We start from the raw sequence: 22,473 nt of genomic DNA, 5'->3' as shown, positions 1-22,473 counted from the left end.
GGGGATCTGGAGGTCCCCCCATACACACACACACACACACAGTCAGATACTTAGTGTGTCATTGTCTGGTTGTTGCAAATGAAGCCTTCAGGGCGTATGTATGTGAGCATGCAAAGCTTTGGTCCCATGTAGGAGAACATGAGTATGTGACAAGAACACCCCTTCCTGCTACTCTCAGAGGCCATCCCACTTACTTAGGTCCTCTTTCCCTCTGCCAATCCTCAGAGACCACCCTCCTCAACACTCCCAAATACTGTCTTCCATTCTCAGATGACCTTGTGGGACCCTATGTTTCTCCAGACCTAGACACTGAAACCATCCAGGATCCCTGGTGGTGGGGAGGGAAACTCTGGGGAGGGGTCCTGAGCCCTGACTCCCTGCTTTGTTCCCATCCGCAGCCCTGCATCCTCATGAACAACACTCAGCAGCTGCGAGTTCAGCTAGAGAAGATGTTTGAAGCCATGGGAGGCAAAGAGGTGAGGTGGGACCAAGTGGGGTGATGCCCCGTACCCCCATGGGCCCCAGAGCTCATATCTGATGAATTCCAGCTCAGCCAGGCCCTCAGGCCCAAGCAAGTGGCTTCACTGCCTGTGCCTCAGTTTCCTCCTGAGACCCTTAAGATCCCTTTCCCTGTGTTGGGTGGGGAAATGCCCCAGATTCGTGGCTGCTCTGTAAACTTGACCTGATGGGTGTCCCTTCCCCTTCCTCAGCTGGACGCGGAGGCCAGCGACATCTTGAAAGAGCTCCAGGTGAAACTCAACAACGTCTTGGATGAGCTCAGCCGGGTGTTTGCTACCAGGTGGGGGTACCTCCAAGGCTGGGAGCAGGGAGCGGGGCAGCCCCAGACCTAAGCCTGGGGCATAGAGAGACTCGGCAGGTGTAGTGGGGGAGACCTCAGGCTTGGAGTTAGATGAAGTTGAGTTCAATCATGGCTTCACTGCTCACTAGCTGGGTGGCCTTGGGTGAGTCACTTAACTTCTCTGAGCCGGAGTTTATTCATCTGCAAAGTGGGGATGATGATAACAATAGCACATGAGTAGGACTGTGTGATAAAATAAACAACACAGGTAAATGTCATAGCCTGATGCCCGATTCTGCTATTCTTAATGTTGTCCCCCCCTCAGTTATATACCATGGCTCCCTGATGCTGATGATAAAAGGTCACGGTCCACAGATCATCATTGATGGCCTCATCCAGTCCTTCCTCCACAGGCCAGGAGTCTGGTCTGAGCTTCTCCCTTTTATACCCCCAGCTTCCAGCCTCACATTGAGGAGTGTGTCAAACAGATGGGCGACATCCTTAGCCAGGTGAAGGGCACGGGCAACGTGCCAGCCAGTGCCTGCAGCAGCGTGGCCCAAGATGCTGACAACGTGCTGCAGCCCATCATGGACCTGTTGGACAGCAAGTGAGCCATGTCCGGTGGCCTCTGAGACCAGAGGCTGGCCTGGAGAGAACAAGTGGGCAGCTTGCTGGGTGGTGTTGGAATGGTTAGGAGGTATGTGGGTGGAGGCAATGAAGGGATGGAAAGATGAGTGGATACATGATTGGAAGATATGGTGAGTAAATATTTGTATAGATAAATGAATAGTGTTTGGATGGAAAGACATAAGGGTTAGGCAGGTGGGTAGATGAAAAGATAAATGCTAAAAGTCTAGATGGATGAAAGAATGGATGGATAGGCAAATGGGTAAATGAATGAAGAATGGATGGATAGTTGGGTATTTGGATGGATGAATAATTAGATGGACTGATGAGAATAAAGTTAAATGGAGGAAGTATACATGGGAAGATGGATGTAAGGAAGGAGGAAGGGAGGGAAGAAGGAAGAATAGCTGATGGATAGTTGTATGTATGAAAGGAAGGAACAGGGAGGAAAGAAGGAAGGAAGGAAGGAAGGAAGGAAAGAAGGAAGGAAGGAAGGAAAGAAGGAAGGAAGGAAGGAAGGAAGGAAGGAAGGAAGGAAGGAAGGAAGGAAGGAAGGAAGGAAAAAGAGATGGAGTAGCACTAAAAAAAGTTGGGGTAGGGATGGTTTGGTGGATGGGGGTCAGTTGCTGGATGAATAATGGTAAATTGCCCTCTCCTTCAGCCCTCAAATGTCCAATCATAAATTCTTTGTTGTTTTCCCTCCTAAGTCTATCCTCTTCCTGCCATTCCATTCTCCTTCCTATCAAGCATGGCCCCAGCCTCCTCACAGTCCTTGTTCTCCATACAGCCTTCTAATCCAGTTTATTGCCACTCTGTTCTTTCAAACAATAATGTCTCTCTCTCTCTTAAATATCCCATGGCTCCCATTGCCTTCATGCTAAGGCCCAGGCCTTTCTCCCAGACTTTGAGCCCCCTTCCTGCCTGGCCCTGCTGAGCTGTCCAGCCACCTTTGCCCTCCACACGTATCACATACTGTAGCTCCACCAGACACCCAAGGTCCTTTATAGGCTCCGTGCAAGGGATGCCTTCCCACCTTGCTCATATGTTGAAGGGAAGGGCCTGGTTCTCCAGGTCAGGGCCAGCTGGGCCCTCTCTCAGATCTACTCCTCACCCCCAGCCTGACTCTTTTTGCCAAAATCTGCGAGAAGACGGTGCTGAAGAGGGTACTGAAGGAGCTGTGGAAGCTGGTGATGAACACCATGGAGAAGACCATTGTCCTGCCACCCCTCACTGACCAGACGGTGAGGCCCACAAGGGTCAGAAGGGATGCCTGGGCCACCTTCTCTCTTGGGAGCCCAGAGAGCTTGGTGCCAAAAGATTGAGGTTCAGAGGTTGTCCAGGGACAAATGTCATCCAAGGGTTGTAGAAGCCACCAGAGGTAAATGAGGCCAAAGATCAGAGAGGTTACACAGGGGCCAAAGGTCATAAAAGGGTCAAAGAGGTCAAGTAGAGTCAAATGACATCTAAGGGACTTAGAGGTCACATGGATCAAGAGGTCGTTCAGAAGTCAGAGATCACCCAGAAAACAGGTCACCTTGGGGCTCAAGGCCACCCATGGGACACAAAGGTCATAGGGGTCAGTGAGCTTATCAGAGGCCTTTGGGGGGTTCAATCAAGAGACAAGGAAGGGAGACACCATGGAGTTCAAAAATCAGAGAGGACCAGAACAGAGGCTCTCCCAGAGGTTAGATAGAGGTCACCAAGAGCATTGAGGTCAGAGATGTCAAGCAGAGGACTGTGCCTCTGGGCCTGTTTGGGGACCAGCTCAGAGACAGGGATCAGGCTGTCGGGTGGGAGTGGGAGAATCATGATGTCTGTGGAGGGTGTGGCTGGGCATGGGTCCTTCTGGGGAGGCATTGAGGGCCTGGATAGTCTTAATACATGTATCGATGGCTCAACACAGAGTGGGAGGGCACTCCTGGGTGAACGTGGACAGCTTAGGGAGGGTGGAGGGGCCCCTCAAGAGGCAACGATGGTGTCGGCGGCTCAGACCTACCTCAGCCAGCCCCGCCTCCTTCAGGCTGGGCTGGGGCATGGGTGCCCTCTCTGCCCTCTCCCTGGGCTTCAGGGAGACTCATGGTGACTTATTCCCCCCTCCCTACCACCTGGCCCCCATCATGGCTGACAGATGATCGTAAGTAGAGGCCCTTCTGTCCGTCTGTCTGTCCGTCCGCTCTGTGTCTGGACTCGGCCCACTGCGTGGCTGCAGCCCCCCCTCTCCCCCCCAGTGCTCCCTCCTCCCCCACTGCCTGTCCCCCACTGTCCCACCTCTTGCCTAGTTGTGCCTGTGTCTGTCTGGGTCCGGGTATGGGGAGGAGGCGGGGCCTGGAGGGAGGGAGGCCACGCCCACCACCTTGCCCCATTATAAATATGGAGGCAGTGCCTTCAAGTTTCCCAAACCCCAAACCTTCATGTCTACCCTAGTCCTTTAGTTGTGACACCCCCCCCCCCCAATTCCATGATCAGATGCCAGTAAGGTATCTGAGTATCTCCTAGACACTAGGAGGTTCAAAGTCAACACAGCCCCTCCAACCTCCCCTTTGGGCTCACCACTCAGGACCCTACTCAGCTACTCAGGGAGGCCCTCCACCACTCCTTCCCAGCCCCTCCTGCACACACAGACACACACCATCCCAGACACACACCCAAGCACCTTGGTGTCAGACAGACTTAGTGTCAAATCCCAGCCCAGCTCCTCTCCTCTCTCTCTCTCTCTCTCTCTCTCTCTCTCTCTCTGACCTTGGAAAGTCACTTCACCTCCCAACCTCCATTTCTGTAACTGAAAAATCAGTTAATTGTAGCAACTGTCGGAGTGTTTTTGTCAGAACCAAATGGGATGATGCGGTAAAGTGATCATCTCGCCTGGCAGGTGTTGCTCGGTGGTTGAGCATCTGTCCATGAACCAGGAGGTCACGGTTTGATTCCTGGTCAGGGCACCTGTCCAGGTTGGGGGCTCCATTTCCAGTGGGGGACATACAGGAGGCAGCCCATCAATGATTCTCTTTCATCATGGATGTTTCTATCTTCTCTCCGTCTTCCTCTCTTTGAAATCACTAAACACATATTTAAAAAAATAAATAAAGTGCTCATCTCCATGTCTAGTGGGGGCAGTGCTCACTGAATTAGACCTTATATTGTTTTTATGGAGAGGGTAGTATTGGACACATACCAGGGCAAAAATCAGTAAAACCACTTCAGATTCCCCCCCTTGGTGAGAAAGACCAGGCTGTTACAGTATTTAATCTCATCAGAAGTTCACCAAGAGCTTGTCTTATTTCTTTTTTAAAAAATACATATTTTAGCTTCCTCCCCTCTCCCCTCTCTCTTCTCCCTTCTCCCTTCTCCCCTCTACTCTCCTTCCTCCTCCCTTCTCCCTCCCCCCCTCTCTCCCCCTCCACTCTCTCTCTCTCTCCCCTTTCCTTCCCCCTTTGCTTCCTTTCTTCTAAATTAAATAAAAATAAAAAACAAAACAAAAAATATGTATATATTTCATTTATTTTTTACAGAGAATAAGGGAGAGGGATAGCGAGTTAGAAACATCCATCAGCTGCCTCCTGCACACCTCCTACTGGGGATGTGCCTGCAACCAAGGTACATGCCCTTGACCGGAATCGAACCTGGGACCCTCCAGTCTGAAGGCTGACACTCTATCCACTGAGCCAAACTGGTTAGAGCTCATCTTATTTCTTGCCAGCTTCAGCATGTGTCTTTGGCTGTAACCACAGATCATGCCCTTGTGGGGAGGGAGCAAAGGGAATTCCCGTATGCCAGACCTCAGCTCACCTTCACGACAACCTTTTGAGCAAGGTGGATGCTATGATTCCCATTCTGCAGATGAGAAAAGCTGAGACTTAGGAGGAGTCACTTACTCAAGGCTGCAGAGTAAACAGATGCCAGAGTCAGGATTGAAGTTCAGGTCTGTCTGAATAGGAAGCCCTTTTGCTTTCCTGTTAACCCAGGAACCAAAGCCTCATCTATACAGTACATGTAAATGGATTGTATTCCGGCAGCAGCTTCTCTCCTTTCTCTCTGGCTCTGTGTTTCTATTTCTCCCTCTCTCTTTCCTGTCTTTCTTGCTCTCTCACACATTTGAAGAATTGGTCATTAAGACACACACACACACACACACACACACACTTGCAATCCAGTCAGCAGCCCCCAGGGCAGTGCATATGGCCCGCCCCCCTCCCCCACCCCCATAGCTACCTGTGTGATCGTCCTGGGCTCCCGCCCCCTACAGCTTGCCAGGTTGATCACCCTGTGGCATTGTCTCTGCAGGGCACCCTCTTGAGAAAACATGGCAAGGGATTAGAAAAGGTAATGAGGGCCTCGCTCGTGCTGAGGTCCTGAGCCGTGGTGTCTGGGCATGTGTGTGTGCATGTCTGTGTCTCTGTGCCTGGGCAGGACGGTCCCCTGGGGGTCACGAGTTGAGGAGATGAGGGTCCCAGCCACGTCCCACAAAACCAGAATTCAGAAAGGAGGCATTTCACCTCCCGGGACATGGCTTGCAGTGTGTGGGTACGTGTGAGCTAAGGTGTACACGTGCAGTTCCCACCCGAAGGGTTTCTCCCAGCCCCAGGCTCAGCTGAAATTCTGAGGTTTCAAGCAGAGCCCAGGCACTGACCCACTGCCATGGACTGAGACGTTTCTGTTTTTTTCGTGTAGATGTTTTTGTTCTAGTTGTTGTTTATTGTAAAGAGATGGGAGCTGTAGCAAGACATGAACCGTTGCCCTTGCTGTGCACCTGTCACCTGTGTGCACACAACGGGGTCTCCACTTTATGGACATGGATGGGAGGGCTTCCCCACTCACTCATGCAGCCCTTTAGAGGACACATTCAATGTGCCAGGCAATGTACACTCTCGGGGGGCGTGGGTTTGTGAGTGTGATTGTGTGCACACGGGCAAGTGTTTAGGCGTGGACTTGTATATCTTAGCCTGTGAGTTCTGCATGTGTATGTCTTTGTATGTCAGTCTGGAGGTGTGTGTACATAAGCTCTCTACACGCCCATGGCTGTGCCTGGATGTGTGTCTGTGTGTTGCGTGAACTTGTGATACCTGTCAGCACTTTCCCTGTAGAGTCAGGCCTGCCCAGGTAAGGTCTTGGAAGTTGGGGAACAATAGACCTGGAGCTCTGTCTCTTTTCTTCCCCTTCCCAAGGCGCCCCACCTGGGCAGGCTGACGTGGGATGGGGCACCTGTCCCAGGTGATGGGCTGGTTCCAGGCTCCTGGCTTGGCAGTCTGGGAGCCTGGCCCCAAGCCCGCACTGGGGGCAGGGAAAGCACCTAGCTGGGGAGGGGGCTCAGCATCAGACCCAGGACCCGGGGGGGGGGGAATGTGTGGGCTGGAGGGCGGACTGTGCTTTGAGAGGGCAGGGAAGTCCCACTGACTATCCTCCCAGCCGACACCTGAACTCTGACCTCCGCCTGATTCTCTTCACAGGGCAGGGTGAAACTGCCAAGCCACTCAGATGTAAGACCGACCTCTCACTGTCTGTCTGGCTCCCTCTCCCCCACCCTCCCCGTGCCATCCAGTGGCATTCTGTGAACCTGTCTGTCGGTCTCTTCTTCCTCTGTCTGTCTGGCTTGCTTGTGAGGGGTGGGGGTGGGGGTGAGGGCGGGCAGCAGGCAGGGCGGAGGGGGTATCCAGGGAAGCTGAGGCCCAAGCAGCTGGGCTCGGGGAGTCACAGCCCAGGCACAGGAAGAGTAGGGACAGCCAGGATGATGACAACACTGGTAGTGCCAGGATAGCCGGCTTCCATGGGTCAGCTGGTGGATTGTCCATGTAATGCCAAATGTCCCAGCGATAAATGGCTGCTTCCCTGCCCAACCCCATCTGTGGCCCCCCGACCACCCCAGGACTCCCTATTTCATTGATACTCAGCCCCACACTGTCACCCAAGAGGGTGCCCCTATTAGCCAGTGGAGGAAACTGAGGCCCAGAAAGCATCTGGGACACAACTCAAGTCACCCGGCACGGTGACAGAGGCGCCAGGACCTGGACTTCCAGGCCTGGACCCTGTCTTCCCCAGCACTGCCCCTGACCTTGAAACCGAGTGCTAGTGACAGTAAAACCTGGACAAAGACGCTCAGTTCCAGCTAAACCTTGAAGTGGATATGATTTCCTTCGTCCAGATGGCAAAACTGAGACTCAGAGAGGTTAAGTGACTTGCCCAGAGCCACACAGCCGAGCTGGGATTTGAATCCAGGCCCGCTCAGCTTGTTGGAGCTATAACCAGGACACCATCTTGCTTGAGAGGGGAGAAGTGGGGAGGTTATATTGAGATGTGTGTTGGGAGGATTCTTTCTTTAAAAGGTCAGACTAAAGTCTCCCCCGCAGGTTACTGGGGAACTCCTCCCCCCGAGGGAATGGTCCTGCAGGGAGTGAGGGTTCGATAGAGCCCATCCCACGGTTTCCTCCAGACCCTCTGACTTTGGGCTGGCAAGGCCCACCCAGACCCACAAACATCATCCAGGTCCCCACCCCCACCCCTCCACCCACTGCCCCTTGCAGCCCACTCTCTCATCCTTTCCCTTCTCTGACCCACAAACCCAGGGTCATGATGGAGGTGGAGGTGGGGGGTGGTGATAACATCCCCACAAGACTGGGATTTCTGGGGACAATCACAACCACCCCTTAGCACTTCATGGCGGGGCGGTGATGCGGGGAGGTCCAGACCTCTGTCTCTGCGACACAACCATTGCCCTGCCCAGGGCCTTTGGACAAGAACTAAGAAGACTCCAGGGCTAGGGTGTCATCAGGGGCTTGGGGACTGGGCTGGGGGACTCCCACGCTGACGTGGCCGTGTCTCTTGTCATCTGCAGGGAACCCAGATGATCTTCAATGCGGCCAAGGAGCTGGGTCAACTGTCTAAACTCAAGGTGCGGCCAGGAGTGAGGGGAGGTCAGGGTCGGGGGATTGCTTGGGAGGAGTCCCGGAATAGTGACCGCTTTTTAGGTTCAAGGGACAGGAGGATCCCTGCTCGGACGGGCTTACGCACAAATTTTTTGCTCCGGTGTATTGGAAAGGTACAGCTTGGTCAAGAGTATAAACCGTTTACTCAACACATACTTACGGCGCGCCTGCTGTGGGTGCGGGCATATGCTGGCACCGGGCACACAAGGATGAAGAGCAGACCCGCTATCCGACTCCTCACTGATTTACAGGGATGAGTACCTTAGCCAGGCAGATCCCTAACGAGGGCCTGCTCTGCCCACCTGGCCCCTCTCTCTCTCCATCCAGGACCACATGGTACGAGAGGAAGCCAAGAGCTTGACCCCAAAACAGTGTGCAGTTGTTGAGCTGGCCCTGGACACCATCAAGGTGAGAGGCCCCACCCCTGCCCACCGGGGAGGCAGGCAGAGGGTGTGGGGGTGTGGACAGGAACCTTCATTCATCCCATTTCTGAACACTCCCTGCTGACCCTCTGGCAAGGCCCTGAGAGGCCCCAGCCAGGGGGCTGGGGGGCAGACCGTTGGATACAGACATCTTTAGGCCTGTGGTCAGGGTGCTGTAGAGGGAAGAATGGAAGCTGGGGTAGCCTAGGGCAGTGGTCAGCAAACTCATTAGTCAACAGAGCGGCAAACCACTGCTCGAAAGCTGCAAGCCACAGTTTGCCGACCACTGGCGTAGGGAGAGAGCAGCAAGGACTTTCTAGAAGAAAACATGTGGGAGGTGGGTTTTGAGAGATGCGTAGGAGTTCACAAGGCAAAGCAAACAGCGTTCCAGGCAGGGGCCCAGCCCATGCAAGAGCATGGAGTCACGAAAGAGGCTGTGGTCTGCATGGAATGAAAACTACTCTGAAAAACATGTTTTGCTAAAATGGAGCTGGCAGCATATTAAAGAGGAAACCTTAATCAAAGAAAGACAAGGAGCCAGATAAGATCAGGGCCAGAGGACCTCACCCCCAGTGATCATAGGAAGTGCAAAGGCCCTGAGGCAGGCATGGTCTAGGGAAGACAATGGAGAAAAGTCAAGGAGGTTGTAGGGTTGAAGCCCATGGGCCTGGGAAGGGCGCGGAGGCATGAGTGCTATTCTGAGGGTGCTGGGAGCCCACTGGCAGGGTGGGGGCAGGAGTGGAGGTGGGGGAGCAGCGGCACCAGACTTGAGTGGAGGCCCTGGGCTCATCCAGTGCATTGTTGCAGAGGGCAGAGGGATGGCGGAGGACAGGGCGGGAGGGCCCGCTAGGAGGAGCCCGTAGGGCTGCCTCTGCCCTCACTTCCCCACCCTGTGCCCACAGCAATACTTCCACGCCGGCGGCGTGGGCCTCAAGAAGACCTTCCTGGAGAAGAGCCCGGACCTGCAGTCCCTGCGCTATGCCCTGTCCCTCTACACGCAGGCCACCGACCTGCTCATTAAGACCTTCGTGCAGACGCAGGCCGCCCAGGGTAAGGGGCGGCAGCGTGGCCCCAGGCCAACACTCACCACGAGCATTGGCTCGTCTGTGGCACCAGGAGCGCGTTAACAGATCCCTGGCGCTTGTGAACCGCTTGGTCCTGGGCCAATGAGTAATTCACCGTTTGTGGGGAAATCCATGGGCCTCCTAGAGCCAGAAGTGATTGAAAGCTCTGGGGCGGGGCCTCTTTGACAGCTGCTAGGACCAAGGTGATGGACAGATGCTAGGGGCGCGCGACCTGAGGCGTGGTGGGCCGCTGTGGCGGGCCGGCCTCTGGGACTGGGGGACGGGGAGGGAAGGGGAGGAACTAAGGAGTGATTGACAGCTTTGGCATGGGCGGGACTTGTGCCCTCCTGTGGCCAATGAGCGGTTGGCAGCTCCAGGGGAATGACATCTGGAGGAAAGGTTGAAGGCTCTTAGGCTAAGGAATGATTGACAATCCCAGGGATGGGAGGAACCCCAACCTAGAGGGGGTGTGGGGAGAGGAAGTTCCCATTTCTCAGATTCTTTCCAACCCCGCTCAGTCTCCTGTCCCTCTCTGAGCTCACACACCCCAGCTCAGGTTGGGGGACAGGACTCCGGGGTCCTAGTCCCCTCACCAGGGACCCTCCCCTTTTCAAAATTGTCTCTGAGAGTACAAACAAGGGTGAGATGTTCGGTCACTGACCTGGCAGTGGGGAGCGGGTGTTGGGGGGCGGGGGGAGGCTGGGGCGGGGGAGCAGGCCCTGCGCCCACCGAGAGGGGCCCCTTTCCCCACCGCAGGGCGCTCCCTGGGCGTCAGGACTCTGCCCTCCTCTTCGTGCCCGGTCCACCTGCTGCTTCTAGTGTCCCCGGTGTCCCCCGGAGCGGGAGGCTGTCTGTCTGTCCACCTGCAGCTGACGTTTCTCTCTCTCTTGTCTCTCCTCCCCGCCACTCGCCGCCCCTCCGCGCCTCCCCTGCTCCCCCCACGCACACTCGCCCTCCATCCTCGCCCCCGGATTGCTCGTCTCTGTCCCCGCTTCCCTCCCTTCTCCCCCTCCCCCGCGATTAGTCCATGGTGGAAAAGGGACTAGGTTTACCCTTAGTGAAGACATTTATCCTGAGAAGGGTACGTGCCTCCGCCGCCCGCCCGCCCCTCCCCGCGCCCGGTGCCCGGTGCCTGGTGCCTGCGCCCCCCCAGCCGCGGCTAGTAAAAGGCCGTCCTTCCGCCTCAGCCCCGGGCTGGGCCGGCCGCCCGCGGGGCCCCGCGGACAAGGAGGAAGGATGGCTTGCTGGTTCCACGTGGGGAAGGGGAGGGAATTCCAGTCGGCATCCTAAGTGCAGCTCTTAAGCCGGATCCCAGCTCTGCCAGCCCTGGCTGGGCACCCGGGGCACAGCTCGGGCCCCTGAGCTCCGTTTTCTCATCGCTAAGCTGGAGGAAGTCAAGGACCTTCATTCATGGGATGCGATGGATTAAATCTAGAGCAGGTTCTGGCCTTGAATAGCACCTAGCAATTTTTAGTTACTGCTGCTGCTGCTGCTGTTGTTACTGTTATGTTTGATATCACTTTTCCGAATGTAGAAAACTACCCTTTTTTCAAACTCTAACTGTGAGTCAGCCCTTGCACTAAGAACTTCTCAAGGACTCTTACAAAGATTCCTTCTGAACGCCACACAAAGGGGGTTTATCATTCCATAAATGGGGAAACCGTGCCTCAAAAGAGAAGCCACTTGCCCAGGGATCCTTACCCTGCAGGGGAGCTGGGCCTTGGAGGGGGGGGGGGGGGGGAGAGAAGCACAGACAGGCCCTCCCAGGAAAGACCCTTCCTCTTGGAGCCAGCAAACCACGGGATGGGGGCTTCCAACACTGCCCCCCTCCCCCTTCTTACTAGCTTTGGCCTTGGTCTGACCCCTCACCTGTCCCAACCACTGTCCGGTTCCCTCCTGGCACCCTCAGTCTGGCCCTGATTGAGCTTGCAATGAAGCATCAGCCTGGGGTGGGGGTGGGGGAGGTGAGGCTGAGCATGTGATTGGGGGAGGGGGTGGGGGCAAGAGCCTGAGATGATAAGGAAAGCGGCCTGGGGTAGCAGCAAAGATGGGGGTGCACTCCCCAATACTGGGGTGCTGGGGGGTGGGCAGGTTTTCATGCCCTTGAGCCTCTAACTTCCTGCCCCTCGCAAGTGACCCGGATCAACCTTGGACTGACCCATTCCCCTTCCCACCCCCACCCCCACATTCCTCCTGTTCCTCCCCCGTGCATGGGGTGCACCACGCCTGGAGAGCTTCCTGGGGGGCTTGGGAGGGGCCTGGCCGATGAGCTGGCAGCCACAGGCCCCCAGGCCCCACAGGGGGCAGAAGCTTTTCCCAGTAGCTAACCTCCAAGGATCCTCAGCACAACCAGTCAGGATGCGTGTGCTGGCCGGAAACAGAAGTGCACCTCACCCTGACTCAGTAGACAAGCGAGCTGGTTGGCTCTGGAACTGAAAAACTAGAGGTTGGGTTGGCATCAGGAATGGCTGGATCCAGAGTCTTCAGCAACGCCACTGGTCACCGATCGCTGCAGACACCGCTTCGGGGTGGCCTCTCCCCGCATTAGGCAGAGACAGCCTTGCTAGTTTAGCACCAGAGAGACAGACTCTTTCCTAATAGTGACAGCCAGAGTCCCAGGGCCAACGCCTACTGGCCCAGCTTGAGTCACATGACCATCCCTCTGCCTATGGTTGCAGCCAGGGGCAGGGGACGCTCTCACTGGACAGCCATGGTTCCTTTGGCCGCCCCTGAAGTGGGGGATGGAGCCACAAGGTCTTAGGGGAGGGTGGAGGCATTTCCAAATAGAAACGTGAGATTGTCTATTAGAAGAGGAAAGGTGAGGAGGCAGGGAAAATGAAAGAGGAAGTCCACGTGGCTGGAGCAGAGTTAGCAAAGGTGAGAGTGGAGGGAGGTGAGGCAGCAGAAGTAACAGTGAGGCATATCTGGAGGGACCCTGCAGGTCACAAAAGGACTCCATTACTTCAGAGTGAGATGGGAGGGTTTTGAGCGGAGGAGGGATGTGATCTGACTTAATAGGGTTTCTCCGGCTGGTGTACTGAGAGAAGCTCAGAGGAGGATGCAAGGAGACAGGGAGGAGTCTGCTGTAGCAGCCCAGGAGTGGGACGATGGGGGCTGGGCCAGGATGGAGGTCAGGGAGGTGGGGGAGATCCTGGATGTACAATATTTTGAAGGTAGAGCTGGTAGGCTCTTCGAATGTACAAATGCTTAGGGAGGAAGTAAAGGGGATCGAGGAGTGAGGTATTGGGTGCCCCAACAGCTTGAGGATTGACAGAAAAGGAGGAAGTGACAAAAAAAGGTGAGAGTGACTAGTGTGTAGGATGAGAAATTGGAGAGTGTGGTATTATTGTAGCCAAGAGGAGAAACTGAGGCACCGAAGCCAGATTCTGCCAAGATGGTGTGTAAGATGAAGACTGAGTTTTGACCTTATGATAGTAAAAAAAAAAGGGGGGTGGGGTGGGGTGCAGAAACATTAGGCTGAGAGAAGTTATGAGATCTACTTGAGATCACAGAGCAAGGCAGTGAAAGGCCAGAGGCCCGGGTTCCCGGCCTCCCCAAGATTCCCTACCACTCCAGCCAACCCTCCGTGCCCCCCTGTCAGGGCTGTTGACCTGGTGCTGCCAGCACATCGTGGGCAGGGGGCAGTCCGGGTCCCTCCTGGTGGGTGGGAAGGAATGGAGCTGACGCCAGCCTTCTGCCCTGCCCCCCCCCCCCAGGCTCCAACGTGGAAGACCCTGTGGGCGAGGTCTCCGTCCACGTGGAGCTCTTCACTCACCCGGGAACCGGCGAACACAAGGTCACAGTGAAAGGTGAGCAGCCTGGGGTGGGAAGGGGAGTGCCCCAGCCAGGATGCACTAGGTTCTAACACAGAAACCACACTGTTGGCTTCAGCAAAAAACTTTCTCAATAAGAAGACGTTTCATTCCAGCCCTGGCCAGTGGGCATCATCCCACGCACTGAAAGGATGTTGATTCAATTCCTGGCCCGGGCACATGACTGGGTTGCAATCTTGATCCCCGGTAGGAGGCATGCAGCAGGCAGCTGATTGACGTTTTGCTCTCACATAGATGTTTCTCACTTTCTCTCCCTCTCCCTTTCTCTTTCTCTAAAAATCAATTAAAAATCTTTAAAAACAAAAACGAAAAATTCCAGAAGTATACCACCTTCAGGCATGGTTGAATCCAGGGGTGTAAACAGTATTAACAGGACTGAGTTTCACTTTCTCCATCTCTCAGCTCCTCTATCCTTTTGTTTGCTTTTATTTTGTTAATTAAAATACACGTCTATGTTAGCCCTGGCCTAGAATGACAGTGGCTTGAACAAGATAGAATACACTTTTCTCTGAGTTGACTCCAAGAACAATGAGAGCTGACTCTGAGGCATCACAGTGTTGGGGATGCAGGCCCCTGACATCTTTTGTTGTACTTCTATCCCTGATATGTTTTCCTCCTCTATGGAGTCCCAGATAACTCAGCCCTCACCACTATCCAAGCCTTCAGCTAGAGCAGTGGTCGGCAAACTCATTAGTCAACAGAGCCGCAGTTTGCCGACCACTGAGCTAGAGGAAAGAGAAGTTTAGGGCATTTTCCCTTTTAAGCCATAACCTTGGCTACACTTAGCTACAGTAGCATGCTGGGAAATGTAGTCTTTCAGACAGGCTTTGAAAACCATGGCCCCAAATTGAGGAAACCTGACCAATCTTCTCCTCTACTTCCTCCAATAGTGGTGGCTGCCAATGACCTCAAGTGGCAGACTTCTGGCATTTTCCGGCCGTTCATTGAAGTCAACATCATTGGGCCCCATCTCAGCGACAAGAAACGCAAGTTTGCAACCAAATCCAAGAACAACAGCTGGGCCCCCAAGTACAATGAGAGCTTCCAGTTGTGAGTCTGGGGTGCTCTGGGGAGGGGGTATTTGCCGGTTACCCTCAGCCCACTAGGCAGGAGGGGTGTCCGATGGGCACAGGGGTGTGAGAGGTCACGTCCTAGGTACAGTTAGTGGGAACGGAGGCACTTTTGTGCAGAACTGACATCGGTGTGGGAACACTGAGATGGAGTTGACCACCTTGGGGGGCAGGCAGGTGTGTGTTTGGAGTGATATAACACCATGATGAAAGCTTGTAAAGTGGAGGGGAAATCTGAGCAGAGGGGTGTGCTGGTTAGGGCCAAAGTCTGGAGACTCTGGTGGTTGTATAGTGTAGGTGGCCATGGTGGGGGGGTTGGGGACTCATGGAGTCAGCTGTGAGCCTTGTCGGGGCCGTTGGGGCAGGTTATCTGGAGGAGTCTGCTGTGGGGACGGGAGTGGATTGTGGTTTGGTTTAGGAAATGGGGATGTGTATCATGTGAGGTGGGGGGGGTGTCACTCTGGATAGGGTTTCCTGGTGGGCAGCTGTGAGCTTGGTCAAGGCATCAGGTGTCTAGACAGGACCGACCCTGGGGAACGCACATAACTCTGACCAGGGTGCACAGGGGGGTTACCTGGGTGGGTGAAGTCACTGGGTGGATTTCTGGATGAGGTGTGAACCTCACTGGAGCAGGGTAACTCTGGGGGCTGTTCTTGAGGGACAGAAGTACAGAGGGCATCAGAGCTGGGAGAGTTGAGGGGCCCTGAGGGACAACAGCGGCCAGTTATGTTAGAGAGCGAGGGGCCGGAGGACGTGGGAGTAATTGGTCACCTGACACAACGCTTGGGAGCAAGAACACGGCCTCGTGGGGGTAGATGCCTCCTGGGGTGGGCTAGGAGTGCGGCCTGAGAGCAACATGGAGTGGGGGGAGGCTCATCATCTGCTAGCATCAAGGCCAGTCACCTGAGGGGCAGAAGCCCGGCTTCACTAGAGATGCAGCCTGGGGGCATGGAGAGTCACGCTGAGACTTCAGGGCTGGGTCTCATGGGAGGGCATCTTGAGGATCTAGGTACCATGGGGGAGAGGCCTGCATCCAGGTGAGGACTGGAGTTCTGGTGGGAGCCTGGTAATGGGGCTTCTGGGTGCAATATCTGAAGCAGCAGGATGGTGAGGTCAACTGCTCAGCCGATTAAGGGTTTGGACGCTGGGTACCACAGAGTGGTAGGAACATGGCCAAGCCAGGGAGGGTCTGGGGGAAGATCACTGGAGTAGGGACATGATTTGACCAGGCTGATGGGATGTCGTTGCGTGGGGAGCAGAATGGAGGGAAGAGAGACATGGCACAGACATTTCTTAGTGGATATGGTGGGGGAAAGGAGGTCAGCAGGTGTGGACATGGCCTAGCGAAAGGCTGAAGATCACTGGGGCAGGGACTGATGGCCTGAAGGGGGAAGTCATGAAAATGGGAGGATTGCGCGTGGCGTGTGTGGTCTAGCGCGGGGGGCGGAGCCGCCTGGGTGGCCGAGGGGGAGGGGTCTGGCGTGGGGCGTGGCCATCGGTGGGGTGGAGCTGGCCGGTGGGCGGGGCCCGGCCTGACGCCCCGCCCTCCGCAGCACGCTGAGCGCGGAAGCGGGCCCGGAGTGCTACGAGCTGCAGGTGTGCGTCAAAGACTACTGCTTTGCGCGCGAGGACCGCACCGTGGGGCTGGCCGTGCTGCAGCTGCGTGAGCTGGCCCAGCGCGGGAGCGCCGCCTGCTGGCTGCCCCTCGGCCGCCGCATCCACATGGACGACACGGGCCTCACGGTGCTGCGCATCCTGTCGCAACGCAGCAACGACGAGGTAGCCAAGGAGTTCGTCAAGCTCAAGTCGGACACGCGCTCCGCCGAGGAGGGCGGTGCCACGCCCGCATCCTAGGCGGGACGCGCGGGCGCGCGGCGTTGCGCGGGCGCAAAGGGGCGGGGCGGCGCCTGCGCGCTGGGACCTCCCTGAGGGCGTGTCTGCGGGCTTGGCTCCGAGGACCGTGTGCGCTTGCGCCCTCGACTTAGCTTCCCACCGAGGAATTCGGAATGGACGGTGCCCCGCCCCCTCGGGAGGCCACGCCCCAGGGCGCGGGTAGGGCGGGGGGGAGAGGAGGAAAAAGCCACATTCCCTCCCTGCGGCCACGCCTGCAGCGCCTCCGGGGCCTTCGGAGCTGGGATGGGAGACCCCCGTCCCTAACTGAGGAGGCCTGGTCCCCGGGCTCTGGTCCCCTGTCTCCTGTCCCAAGGAAAAGCCATAAGACGGGTCCCCAACCCCTGGGCCCAAGACCAATTGCCAAGTATGGAACTTTCGGTCCCTCGAGGGGCGGGCCCGAGGCAAGGGGCAGGGCTTCCCGGAGCACCCCCTGGTGGTCTGGGGGCTGGAGGGACTAGGATGGTAGTTGGAGGGCCTTGGTGGACCCCAGTCCCTTTTTATGTTTGTGCAAAATAAGAGGAGGATGAAATTTCAAAAGCACATGCGCCCTCCGGCGCCCAAACCCTGGGGGCCCAGGGAAGGGCTCTGGGGCACCCGCATTGCCCTATGGGCTTTTTCTCCTCTTTACCCCCCACATGCCCATAGAGTTCAACTCACTCGTTTGACAGATGGCAAAAAGCCGCAAAGAGTTGCTGAGGGACCCAGTGCCAGCCTTGTCCGCACTCCCCTTGGCCTGTGTGCCCCATCCAAGGGTGGACTGAGATGACCCCACCGAGCTCCCCATTGCTGCTAACCCCCCTCAGGGGACCTCCCCCAACCCTTACAAGGAATGGGGGTCTGGGCCAAGCCTACTACTGCCCCCTCCCACCTCTGGTTGCCAAGAAAAACTCCCCGCCCCCAGCCCTTTCCGCTAGGACCCCTGGGAGATGCCCGAGAACTCTTGACCTCCTGCCAACAAAAAAGTGAGGATTTGGGATTTTCTGGACCCAGCCCCCTGCTCGCTCCTTCTCCCAGAATTCTCCAGACAGGAAAGAATGGAAAGAGACTAGAACTCAGCACAAACATCTCATCTAGGAAATCATCACTGTTCCCCCTCAGGACGCCCCCACCCTTGGCCCTGGAAGCAGTGGGACTGGGGGTGCTTGTGGGGGACTCTGTTCTCTCCAGACTGGGGTCTGAGGCCTCTCAAGGCCCACACAGGCTGTGGGGCACGGGGTGACAACGAGGCATGCCTAGTGGAATTATGTCCCGGGGAACCTCAGTGTGTGCCCACGCATCCACATGTGTGTCTGCCCACGGCCATCCCCATTACCAACCTCCCCCTCCAGCACAGGTCTGGGCACACAGGGTATTTGAGCCAGACTGCGGCTTGATCACAGACAGAATGACGAGGGGACATGGGAGGGACGGGAGAGGAATCCAGGGAGTGGGGAGGGTTTGAAATCAGGAGCAACAGGGCTCAGAGAGGAGCAGGACTTGCCCCAGGGCCACCCAGCACGTGTATGTAGTGCCCAAGCGTGGGTGATGTCTAGGCTTTTGCCGCCTCATCTGGGGTGATCCGGGTTCTTAACCCTGATGGGATCTCAGGGTCACATGGACCTTGCTTCATGCCAAGACATGGCCCAAGTTTTCGGGGCGCAGGCAGGATCAGGAAAAAGATGAAGTGGGGTGGGCCTCTGATGAGGCAGAGAGGGGGACAGTGAGGGGCATCTTGGACAGCCAATCCCGTCCCCAAGAGGGACAGGCGCAGAGTAAGGATACAGGCCCAGAGAAGGAGGGAGAGAGGAGGTAAATCAGGAAAGTGAGATCACATCGCAGTGGGGACAGAGAGAGACCTTGAATGGAGAGAGACTGAGAGATGGGGAGCTACAGAGACAGAGAGGGGAAAAGACAAAACTGGTGACCTAGAAGGAGAAGAGACCTGTCTCACCTAGAAGGGTTTCCCTAAAAGGAGGAGTTACCTGGCTGTGTCCCCCAAACTCTGACTCGGGCACCAGAGCCTGACACCTCACCATACCCCCATCAGAGATGCAAAAAATAACTTCACACCCAACTAGGAATCCTTGGGACCTCTGCTGGGACCTCAGAGACCTTTTCGTCCCCAACGTCCAGCCCCCGCACTGTCCATCTCGCAGATGGGGACACTGAGGGGCGGGACAGCAGGACTATCCTAGAGTCACCCCGCACCCTGCTGTCTGGGTGCAGAGCAAGGGGAGCCCTCGGGGGACTTGGTTTGTATCACGACCCTGAACGTCCCCTGAACACGCTTTCCTAAAAACTGTCAAGGACCAAAGTCGTCTTCGCTGACACGTGTTGCTTTTCTCTTTGCCTTTTATTTTTTTAAAAGAGAGAAATCCAGTTGATGATGTTGAGTGAGACCTCCTCCCCCACCCCCTGCACCCCCCCCCCATCCCCTCACCCCTGCCCAGCCACCGGTGTAGGATTCCCCGAGCGTCCGGGTTGGTCGCACAGGCGGGTGGAGGGGGTTCGACCCACCCCGGCCCCGCCCCTCGGACCCTGAAACCTGCCCAGGGGTTCTCCCTCTACACGTCTCCTCTTAGCATGTGACTGCAAATGTGAAAGCAAAACACTTTTAACTCCACCCTGTCGGTCTAGCATCGTCCCCGATGCCCCCACTTCTCTGTAAATACGTGACTTGGAACAAACGTTTAAAACCCATGAAAAGTGGTCATGAATGCATGATGTGGAGATGTTTTGCACTACTCTGGTTTTTTGGTCTCTGTAAAAATATTTTATTAACAGCAGATATTAAAAAAAAGAAAAGGCTCCCAGACTCCGGCACATGCTGACGGCGCTGCTTCCCCACAGACACAGAAACGCTCACATCCGTGTTCCATGCGCAGATGCTGTGGGACCTGCTTCCTGTCCGGGAGGCAAGGCCCACGCCTGGCCCCGCCCGCCTCACGGAGCGGGGAAACGGGTGGAGTCAGGATGCGAATCCAGGACACTGGCAGCTGTTGCTCTGAGCGCAAGCAAGTTAGAACACAAAAGCCAGGGATCCCCCTCCCCCAACCCAGTTCAACACAGAGCCCCATGTTTGGGATTTTTTTAAAAATATCTATTTTATTGGTTTGTTGTTTTTTTACAGAGAGGAAGGGAGAGGGACACAGAGTCAGAAACTCCGATCAGCTGCCTTCTGCACTCCCCGCCCCCCCCTGGGGATGTGCCCACAACCAAGGTACATGCCCTTGACCGGAATCACCAGCACCCTTCAGTCCACAGGCCGAAACTCTATCCACTGAGCCAAACAGGTTTCAGCTGTGATTTTGTTTTGTTTTGCTGTAGCAGGTGATAATCTCATTTTATTTAATCACTCTTATTTAATCTCAAAGAACGGAAACTTCCTTTTGCTACAATTAAACTTAATTTCTTCTCTGAGTCTTCATCTCATCAGGGAGCAGAAACTGAGTCTCATTCAGCTCAGATTCCCTTGGTAAATTCAGGGGCTCCCCTCCCAAGATCTGGGCTGCTTCTGTATTTGAGTGGCCAGAGCCAGGCCATGGGATTCACCGTCAGGAATGGGCTTCATGAATGCTTTTAGTTGCAAATAAAATAAAGGGCTTGCCCTAGCTGGTTTGGCTCAGTGGATAGAGCGTTTGCCTGTGGGAGTAAAGAGTCCCGGGTACAATTCCGGTCAAGGGCATGTACCTCATTTGCAATCCCCCCCCCCCCCAGGCCCTGGTGGGGGTGCATGCAGGAGGCAACCCATCGATGTGTTTCTCTCACATCAATATTTCTCCCTGTCTTTCCCTCTCTCTTGCACTCTCTAAAAATCAATGGGAAAATATCCTCAGCTGAAGATTAAAAAAAAAAAAAAAGTGGGGGGGGGGAGGCTAAAAGTGGAATAAAGAGTGGCTACACACAGGGCTTACCCATAATCCAGCTGTTCCACCCTCAAGGCGTGCACGTGGGCAAAAAGTCGAAAAGCAGCCTCAGCATGGTCTTTTCACACGGGAAAACATACAACCATAAACGTAGATTAGCCACAGCTGTCTGCCTGATGCCGAAAGGGGCAGCCCACCAGGGGCCCCGCGTGTCCCACACATTCTTGGTGACGCTGCCAGACAGAAGACCTTATCGCTTCCCCGAGACCCGGCAGTATCCATAGCAACCCAGGTGGGCCGTGCAGCCGTAGGTGACTGCTCCCGCCCTGATGGGGGAGGGCACAGTTAGCAAGGATGAGCAGAAATTGGAACCCTGCTGCTTGCTACAAACCACTCTCAGCCTCTGGCCCTGTGTCCCCCAAGGAGGTGGGGTCCATCATGTCACCCACGGGGTTGAAGACAGAGGAACGTGCTGCGTGCTGTGCTGTGAGAAACGTTTATTTGCAACTACAAGCATCTTGCTCTGAGTCTCAGAGTTAACGCCCATGGACCAGGAACAGGTGTACTTCTGCCATTTCCCACGAATAAGGTTTTCCTCTGGACAGATGAGTCTTAGAAATGTGATGTTGAGGGGGAAAGTAGGTCCCAGTGGGCATCAGGAAACAAACATGACACCACCCTTGTAAAGCTCAAAGACTAGCTCTACATGTTTCTACCCACAAGATACACCCACAGATATAACCTAATGATGCATAAATGTGATCAATAAAAAATAATAAGCATGGAACTAAGGATTAAAAAATTGAGGATTCCACTTCAGACCCATCAGAATAGGGACTATATTTTAAAAAGCGTTAACAAGGCCCAAACATTTGGCTCAATGGTTGAGCATCGACTTAAGAACCAGGAGGTCATGGTTGGATCCCCAGTAGGGGGCGTGCAGGAGACAGCCAATGGATGATTCTTATCATTGATGTTTATATCTCTCCCTCTGCCTTCCTTGCTCTGAAATCAATAAAAACATATTAAAAAAAAATAAGTTAGCAAGGATGTGAAAAAATGGAACCCTTGTGACTGTAAAATGGTGCAGCTGCTGTGGAAAACAGTAAACAGTATGGAGGTTCCTCAAAAAATTAAAAAAAGAATTACCATGTGACCCAGCAATTCTACTTCTGGATATAGGTATCTGAAAAAACAACAACAACAAAAAAAACGAAAGCAGAGTCTCAAAAACATGCTTGCACACCCATGCGCATAGCAGCATCAGTCACAACAGCCAAAGATGGAAGCAACCCGAGTGTCCACTGGTGAACGGATAAACAAAACACAGTCCATTCATACAATGAGATATGAATCCGCCTTAAAAGGAAGGACGTCCTGACATGCTACTGTGTGGTGAGCACTGAGGACACAAAGGGTCAGGTACTGTGCGATCCCACTTACCTAAGGCCCCAGAGGAGTCAAGTTCATAGGGATAGAGAGTGGAAGGGGTGGGTGTCGGGGCCGGGGGGAGGGGGACGGGAAGTTAGTGGTGAACGGGGACAGAGCTTCGGTTTGGGAAGGTGAACAGCTCTGGAAACAGACAGTGCCAATGGTGGGACAACAAGGTAAATGTACTAAATGCCATGAGGTCGTACCCTTGCATGCGGCTCATTTTATCTGAATTTCACTTCAATTTAAAAAACAACAGCAAACATAGGTGGCTGGCCAGATTTGGTTCGTGGACGGTAGTTTGCCAACTCCTTGACCGAATCAATTCTTCTTCAACTTCTCCTCCTCGCTTTCCCCAGCCTTAGGCTACCTCTGGACCACCCTCATGCTCACTCCACCCTCCACTCACACCGGACCCTCAGCCTCGGGTGCAGCCTCAGCGCAGCCTATCCTCGCCCTCATCCCCTCCGTCTCCCCTGTTCCCTCCCCCGTCTGCGCCTTGCCTTTTCATCACCTCGCCTGCCCGCATAGCAGCGTCATGCAGGCAATGCCCACAAGACGTACATTCCGTTTCC

General features: G+C 55.1%; 1 protein-coding gene across 9 annotated transcripts in view; it reads left to right on the top strand.

The window, feature by feature from the left end:
• Window positions 1-17,135, top strand: part of UNC13A (unc-13 homolog A) — a 62,429-nt gene extending 45,294 nt beyond the window's left edge. For 5 of the 9 annotated variants that reach the window (XM_036450158.2, XM_036450159.2, XM_036450157.2 and 2 more), the window contains 14 exons: window positions 399-476; window positions 711-799; window positions 1,254-1,406; window positions 2,544-2,667; window positions 3,555-3,560; window positions 5,705-5,743; window positions 6,868-6,897; window positions 8,250-8,306; window positions 8,668-8,748; window positions 9,665-9,812; window positions 10,851-10,907; window positions 13,543-13,635; window positions 14,550-14,709; window positions 16,283-17,135. In XM_036450158.2, the coding sequence (XP_036306051.1) occupies window positions 399-476; window positions 711-799; window positions 1,254-1,406; window positions 2,544-2,667; window positions 3,555-3,560; window positions 5,705-5,743; window positions 6,868-6,897; window positions 8,250-8,306; window positions 8,668-8,748; window positions 9,665-9,812; window positions 10,851-10,907; window positions 13,543-13,635; window positions 14,550-14,709; window positions 16,283-16,583 (1,416 nt within the window). In that variant the 3' untranslated portion in view covers window positions 16,584-17,135. The remainder of the gene's footprint in view (window positions 1-398; window positions 477-710; window positions 800-1,253; window positions 1,407-2,543; window positions 2,668-3,554; window positions 3,561-5,704; window positions 5,744-6,867; window positions 6,898-8,249; window positions 8,307-8,667; window positions 8,749-9,664; window positions 9,813-10,850; window positions 10,908-13,542; window positions 13,636-14,549; window positions 14,710-16,282) is intronic. The other 4 variants (XM_036450161.2, XM_036450160.2, XM_045585804.1 and 1 more) reach the window with 3 other exon arrangements.
• Window positions 17,136-22,473: the final 5,338 nt, after the last annotated feature.

Source organism: Pipistrellus kuhlii, unplaced genomic scaffold (genome assembly GCF_014108245.1).
Source record: "Pipistrellus kuhlii isolate mPipKuh1 unplaced genomic scaffold, mPipKuh1.p scaffold_m20_p_21, whole genome shotgun sequence".
Taxonomy (NCBI): domain Eukaryota; kingdom Metazoa; phylum Chordata; class Mammalia; order Chiroptera; family Vespertilionidae; genus Pipistrellus; species Pipistrellus kuhlii.
Note: the sequence above shows the minus strand (reverse complement) of the source record. Positions and strands in the feature narration are given on the sequence as shown.